The 8,249-nt window shown below is 35.8% G+C and overlaps 1 protein-coding gene across 1 annotated transcript; it reads right to left on the bottom strand.

Moving 5' to 3' along the window:
- Positions 1-936: 936 nt before the first annotated feature.
- On the bottom strand, positions 937-4,602 carry LOC145780788 (vacuolar protein sorting-associated protein 29-like). Its single transcript, XM_082592423.1, has 5 exons — positions 4,536-4,602; positions 3,625-3,816; positions 3,301-3,372; positions 2,867-3,030; positions 937-2,171 (listed from the first exon to the last, which is right to left on the bottom strand). Exons 1-5 carry the CDS (start codon positions 4,539-4,541, stop codon positions 2,051-2,053), a joined length of 555 nt encoding a protein of 184 aa, XP_082448549.1. The 5' UTR covers positions 4,542-4,602; the 3' UTR covers positions 937-2,050.
- Between the last annotated feature and the right edge of the window lie 3,647 nt (positions 4,603-8,249).

Raw genomic sequence — 8,249 nt, 5'->3', positions numbered from 1 at the left:
CAAAAATGTGCAAGCAACTCAAACTGATTTAACCCGTAGGCTAATCCTTTTATTTAAACTAAGTTATAAATCACTTAAAAAAGCACACACCCGACGAGGGTAAATTACAGCCAAGCTATTGTGTAACTTTAGCACAAGCTTGCAACGACATGTTCAATAAAAACAATTTTTTGAAAAAATTATAGATTCAATTATTGTAAAAATTGGTAAGCTGCAATAGTATTGTATGATAGTTATTACAAATTTTGAAATGTAAAATTTGTATTATGTGCTTCTAAATGCGGTACGCCAGTGCTTACAACACATGTTATTTAATGGGTTACGTCTACATAGGCTATTATGAGATTCACGTAATCATGCATGAAGTGACATACATTTTCTAAATCTTTCACGACCTCATTGAGAGATCTTCTTCTAAAACCTCGACACAAGATGGCGTGTTATTAATGGTACGAGGGTTTGTTTAATGTGAGACTGGTCTTGCATCCAGTGGATTTAAATTAGTTGAGTTGTAACTTTTAGAAAGATTGATGTATCGGAACTCTTTGACACCAAGCAGAAACAAACTGTTAAGATTGTTTCGTAGATTTCATTTACGGTACTTGAAGTTGCTCAGCTTAGCTCTTTGCTTGACTGCCGTACGTTTTTGGTAAAACTATGATCTAATGGAATTTGTGCACCGATAGTGCGGTAAATTGCGCAGGATTTTCTTAAAAGAGTATTCCTTTATTTTTTTAAAATTTTGATACCAAAATGTAATCGTCAAATAAAACTTTGAAAAGGAGACCATGGCTTAATAGCGTACATCCGCGTACACCACTGGCTCGGAACACTATTTCTGTGTGAACGTCTGTTAAAAAAACGTCGCAGCTAGCAGAGCACATAATAAAGTAATTGTTTACTTTACTTTCTCAAGATCAAAATCACAACTTGATGCAATTGGTGTATTTGTGATTAACAGCACTACAATGACCAGTTCAAGATATGAGCAGCTGTGTCAACTGATCGAGCATTGCTTAAGTACAAGTATATAATCAAAAGGTTAACTTGGCTAAATTTATTGAAAATGCAAAAGCGCAGAAAGTGGTAAAGACAATCTCAACGGGTTGGAAGATTTTCCTTTCTTTTCTCCCTCCTGGGAAAAATTTTCACTATTTGAAACAGTTTCTTTGCTCCAAAGATTTTCACACCACTGCAGTGCTTCGTTCCACCAAACGTTTTCATGCCGTTATAGAATCTTTCAAAACTCTGTTGGTACTATTACGTCAGAATGGGCCACTCTTTTTAAGAAAAACGTGAAATACACATTAACAAATCAACAATCAATAAACTTTGAAAGCAAAACGATTAAAATTTGAATCCTGAAAAACATAAAGTTAACTCCCAAAATAAGCAGCATTGGGAACAGTCAAGTCTCGAGATATCCTAATTGTCGCAAATTCTTGCGTTTGCATGCGCAATATGAAATAGAACATACAATATGGGCATGACAAGTTAAAGATGCTGGGCCTAATTGTAGAAAGCAAAATAATTGTTTTTGTTTGAAGAGACAAGAAAACTTTAAATGATTTTGAAAAGATGTTCTTTGCAAACTAACCATACAATATATTATAATCAACAATTTCAACATCAAAATCATCAACTTACAAAACAAAACCATTGAAGATCGGTAAAGTTTTGCAAGTACAGTAATAGAGACGCCAAACAATGAACTTCAACAAGGACTCATTGAAACAATCACAAATAATAAGCAATCTAATGTCGAATGAAAGTCTGAATGAACGCTGAAATGCCGAATGTTGAAAAATGCTACTTTTCAAAACCAAAAATATTAAACAAGTTTTTGACAAACATCAGCATTTTTTAACATTTAACCTGGCAAACGATTAAATCAAATTCTTTTTGTTCTAACCTAAGTATGACAGAAATTTTAGTTTCAAAATTAATCACGTTTTAAAACGTCCTCTTGCAAATGCAACAATTGACAATACAGGAAATGAATCATATGGAAATTGCACGATAAAGTTCAACAGAATGTCTTTGTTTCTCTCTATGTCGCTTTTTGGTATTCTATTCGTTCAACCTTGACATCATTACCCTGTAGTTGGTACACATAAGTTACCACGGTGCTGGCTTGTATGTCCATCAGCACAAACGAAGGAACAACATCACTGTAAAAAGACAGTAAATGATTTAGCAATGAAGTTGTGAACTTGAATTAAAACTATTGAGAGTTGCCTTAAACGAGAACCGGGTACAAACTGATTGAGCCAAATAAGGATAAAAGAACAGTGAGTGCTTTGAACAACAATGAGGCAACAACGTTTCAAGTAACTGCAGAAGTAAGCTCCAACGTTTCTTAAGATCACAACCGTCTACATCAGTGTTGTGGGGGTTTACATTTTATGCACATAAATCGCTTATATTGGGTTTAATCAACCTTCGAGCTAATCATAATGCTTTATTTTCATTACCAAATAATTCAATAGAGTTGCTTGTAAACTATAGAGCACTATAAACAGAAGAATAAAGCTACTGTAATTGCTAATATTTTTCCAAAATAGGCGTGCTTCCTATTTACATGGTGCTGTAACAAATTTCACATAAGCTGATGTAAAAACTTATCAAAAATTTCATGTTAAGCAGTAAAATGTTGTCGTTTTCTTTTCATTTCCAAACTGTGTTCAAACAACTCCAACTAACAGCAGGTTGGTGAGCCTGCTTACTAATTATGCAAAATCAAAGGAAACTCCAGTAACTGCTTGTTTTAGGATTAGGAGAGCTTCTTGACAGTGTATAATGTTGCACAGCTTTCAAATTTCAAAAATAGTAGGATACATATTCTTCTGAGATACGTTCAACTCACCTTGACACAGGAGAAAATGCCCCAGTTATGCTTCCGGGATTAATATAAAAATGATTTTCATGTTCATACGCTTCAAACTTATGTGTATGGCCAAACAGAAGAATGTCAACATTCAGTTGTCGCTGCAGCATAGCTAAGCTTTCTGTATCTCCCCAAGGACATATCTAAAAGCAAAGAAATATGGGAGAATTAGGAAATTGCCACTGACTGAAAGAGTAGGCTAGTAGGGATAGAATAAATTTGTAACATATATAGTTTTATATACATGCTGGAATTTTTATTGTGCGATAATGCTAGTGTGAAATAATAGTCAAACTACATATGTTAAGCATGTCTTAATTGTAGATATCTGCACATTTAAAGATAAAATGATATATAGTAGGCTAAATTGTAATGAACAACAGTTTAAATTCTGCAGAAAATAACCATAATACCTGGTGACCATGACACATTCCAATGCGAAACTGACCAACACTGACCACTTTTTGTTCAGGATAACTTGTGTTCTACAAATAGAAAGTCTTCAACACTGTGGCTTTTACTGAATGTGCAACAATACAACTACCACTACTATTTCTACTCATAGCTTTATTACGCAGCCTACTTGAATGTAAAAAAACAAAAAGAGATTCAGATTGAATATATTTACACCTTCAAAAATCCTAACACAACTATGTAGAATGTAGATTAACCGTTAAATTATTAGAAATTAAATGTCTTGCACTAACACATAAAAATAATTTATCAACAAATCTTACATCATCAAAGTCTCCACGCACGACATGAACATCACTTGCTAAAGTCTTCAGATAATCATATGAGTCTCTGGTGCAGAGATTCCCAGTACATAATATGTGCTGTATCTTTCCAGGGACTAGCAACTTCTTGAACTTCGGCGATAAACCTGAAGCTCGATAAGGAATGTGAATGTCTCCGGCAACGAGAACAAGCTGAAAAGACATGTCAGTTAATGCTGAGCGTATGATACAGTAGTCCCCATTTGTTAATCCAACCGTTAATAGGCCCAGTCACTTATTAAGCACAATTTTGTACAGTCCAGAATTACTGAATGTATAAGAGTGGCAGAGAATCATTCCCTGCTTAATAAGCCCACCTGCTTAATAAGTCCAAAATTGTCCAATCCCAGGATTGGTTTAACAAGCGGAGACTACTCCAGACAGCAAAATCCTTCAATTTTACGTTGATCCAATGTCTGCAGACGTTGAATCAATGTAAAAATGCCAAATTTCGGTTTCTGGGACTGTACCAAAATTTTAATAAAAAATATAAATGATAAAAACAGTCATTGTAATATCCATTGAATCAGCTGCTTCTCTGATATTAGTCAATAAAATTAAATCTTTGTGACCAGCTTCTTATATACATTACTGATTTTGTCCATCACACAATTGCATGGAAATGACAAGCAGAGTACCTCCACAATGTTATTCAAATGCTCTGATTAATTGTTGTGTAACGAACATACCGTACAAATTTAGCCTAAAGTATCACTCAAAATTAACTTCTGGGCCTAGTTAGATTTTAGCCATTGATCTTTGATCAATTCAATTCAATTTATTTTTTGCTGCTGGCGCAAACATGTACAAAGCGGCCTTGTTAAAAAAATTAGCCTTGTTAAAAATCTTTAATGTGTTTCTAACAAGCTTACCACCATAATTTTCCGAAAGTTTCAGCTACTGAACTACAAATAAAACTTTCTTTATAAAGCTATGTCTGCAAATTAAAAGAACACATTAACATTAGTCCATATGTTTTAGGGTACAAATTTGGTAAAATGTTCATTGTTTCTAGCACTAGTTCAATGAAAAATAGTACACCATGACAATGCGCAATTGCGCATTGTCATGGGGCAAAAAATGTCAGTGAAGCAATAAATCAATCTGTTTGTTGTTGCTTTAACTTTCATCAGATGAACGTTGCAACTAGTGGTAGAAATGATAATTGTCTTGATCAGGGGTCACCAAACTTTTTTCTCTGAGAGCCAGATTGCTGCAAGATTAACAGCTGCGGGCCGGATGCAAATTGCGAAAAGATATACAAGTATTTAGAATCTCCATTGACTTGAATTGAGCACAATAAATAACAAAGTCAGCGGTGGAATAGCAAAGTTGTGATGAAAATCGAAAGGTTGCTGGAAAAGTCATCCCCTGCTGTGATACACTACAGGGCATCGTGTTCTTGAAAAAACATTACATCTTTCCAAATTTGGCCTAGGCTGTCCCCATTTGCGGCCTAACGATGAAAACAGAGCACCAACATGTAGGCTGCCTGGTGGAAAAATGTAGGCTACAAATTCAACATACAACAACAAACTATAAGAACAAACAATTTTAACAAAGAAGTCTCTATTACACAAAAAGGCAAAGCCAAAGACAGTTGCTAATGCCAAGGGAAGCACATTTACAGAATTTATAATCAGTGTCTGGCAGTTTTTCTATTACAGGTTTTCCTTAACAGTTGTAGTGCAGCTGTTATTTCCGCAGCACGTGGCGGGCCGGATGAAATCAGTTTGCGGGCTGGTTCCGGCCTGCGGGCCGTAGTTTGGTGACCCCATGGGCTTGATGAACACCCAAAATTTTCAGTAGGCTATTCAAAATGTTCATTATTGTTTTCTTTTCAGAAGACTAGTTAAAATGCACAATTAACCTGTTTAAGTTAGGGCTACCATATGTCCTCTTTTTTCATAAAAAATGAATTGTCCTCCAAGGACACTTGAAAATGCTGAAGTATCCTCTTTTTGCATTGCTATCATTTTCAACAAGGTTTTATTTTGATGTGACCTTGGCAAAAGCTAAATAAGGCTAAGCAACGATACCAAAAAGGAAAAGTGTGTTTTCTGTGAGCTGTAGCAGAAGTAGGCTATCCTATAAAAGAGTTACCTCTCTACCCAAATTGTAGGCTATCCTGTTTAAGAAAAGTGTTTATTGACTTTGAGGTTGACAATACATTGCTTGCTGTGGATATGGTGGTTACATTTATTTCTGTTCCAAACGAAGGCAGTGTTACTCAATGACCATGTCAGATGTATTTTTATTGTTCGACTCTTGTGTTGCCTGTTTGGATGTATAGACAACTAATTTCATTTTCCGAGTTTACATCCTTTGATTGGATGCTTATTGCTTATGCTGTCTTACACCAAAGAATAGAATAACGCTTTTCAGCGGTGTGTAGAAGTATCTGTCAGAGAAAAAATGTTGACATTGATGATGTTAAACTGTTTGATCTATACCGAAGCTAGTGCAAAAGCGTCTTAAACCTGATAGCTAGCTTGCATCAGCTTTGTTTAAATGATGGCACATTAGAAAATGGACAGGATAGTTCAAATAATGCAGAACTATAATTTTTTTTTAATAAATTGTTAAAAATCGAGCAATTCTTCATCTGCAACAAGCTATGGCTTAAAATGCAAATGTAAAACGCATGTTTTCTGCGAAAAAAATCAAATGAACAGCAAAATGTTCATTGACTGAATCTGACAAATAAATATGTTATGTTTTTTATTTGTCACTTTTGCTACATAGGCTTATAATCATCTAAGAATATGTAAAAATTGTTTAAACGTAAAAATCCACTTGCTTACTAAACATGTCCTCTTTTTGGGTGATGAAAATGGATGCAACCTAGTTCGTACCATGAACAGTTCGGACCGTCAGTTTGTACCTTGAAAAGATCGACAAAAAAAATTAAAAAAAGCCGAAGTCGCTGATCGCAGTTTCCGCAATCATTTTTCCGCAGTTTCCGCTTACCCTAACTCTAACCATAGAGTAATCTATGCTCTAACCCTTGCTGATCGCAGTTTCCGCAAACATTTTTCCGCAGTTTCCGCTTACCCTAACTCTAACCATATACGGTAGTAATCTATGCTCTAACCCTAACCCTTGCTGATCGCAGTTTCCACAAACATTTTTCCGCAGTTTCCGCTAACCGCAGTTTCCGCTTGCCCTAACTCTAACCATAGAGTAATCTATGCTCTAACCCTACCCCTCGCTGATCGCAGTTTTCGCAAACATTTTTCCGCAGTTTCCGCTAACCTTAACCCTCGAGTTTGTTTCAACTTGTTTGGAGAAAGTGGGGAAACTCCGATCAGCGACTTCGGCTTTGTGCTATTAAACTACGATCAGCGACTTCGGCTTTTTTAAATTTTTTTCTCGATCTTTTCAGGGTACGAACTGACTGTACGAATGGTTAAAGGTACGAATTAAAAAACAAGAAAATTGTATAAAACAATTCAATTTTATTTTTCATTGCTGGTGCGAAAATAATTACTTTACCACGTATTTGGTTCTTTTTTGGCATGACTGACAAGTCAAGTTATTTTGTTTTAACAGCGCCATGTATTAACAAACAATTAGAGTAAAATGTAATTGTCAAAACAATGCATTGTACAACTGTTGGTTAGATTATGGCGCAATCAGGATGGTAGCGAAAGACCATGAGCAGTCATCTAGTCAGCCACCACCCCATCACAGTAAATCTAACTACACATTCATACACACTAGTGTGCAGAGGCAGGCACACTACTTTATTGAATAAGTGACAATTAAGTGACTAAGTGAATTGCCCACATGACTTCAGGTCTGCACTCTGCGACCACACACAAAAGCTGAGTTGTGACATATCTAGAGCTGTGAAATTGGACAAAAAAAAAACATTACTAGACTACCGGGTAACTGGAACAGGCTAGAGCCGAGCCCGAGTCTCCCACTTTTGGTTTGACGACAACAGGCAGTCAAAATTGCCAGATGTAAATTTAAAGACAGTGATAACACAAGCCCAAAATTTGACAAATTTGCGCAAAAATGATGTCAAAATTAAAAAAAAAGTGGTAGAGATGGAACAAAACTAAACAAAAAACTCGCAAAATGTTAAAATGTTTCTGCGACTCCAAAACTTGCCCAATTCTGCAAAAATGGCAGCTCTGCTGACTCCATTATCAGTGTTGCCAAATTTTTAAAAGTCGCCAAATTTTTTTAAAATTTTGTCCTTTTTTAATTTCACTCAAGTTGTGATCAAAATTGAAACGATTGATTTAATGACAATTCAGCTTATTGGCCATACTGAAAAATCATTAAAAAAAGTACCACAGAGATGTTGCGAGACAACAGCGAAAAGACTAGATCTTATAATCCAAAAAAGAGCCGTTTTTTTGTTTTATTATCTTTATCCTGCATAGCGGGAAAGCGGATTTGAGCGCTATGCATCGGTCTACGCCTTCCGACGTACACCTGACCCACGCTGCAAAATATTTCTCTCGAGAGCAGCTCGGGGTACTGTTGATATAATCAGTTAGGGCGATGACAGAGAGAAACCAGGGCTATAGTCTGGCGGCACCACTTCGTAATCGACAGTTTGTGATCAAGGC

Source organism: Aplidium turbinatum, chromosome 12 (genome assembly GCF_918807975.1).
Source record: "Aplidium turbinatum chromosome 12, kaAplTurb1.1, whole genome shotgun sequence".
Lineage (NCBI taxonomy): Eukaryota > Metazoa > Chordata > Ascidiacea > Aplousobranchia > Polyclinidae > Aplidium > Aplidium turbinatum.
Note: the sequence above shows the minus strand (reverse complement) of the source record. Positions and strands in the feature narration are given on the sequence as shown.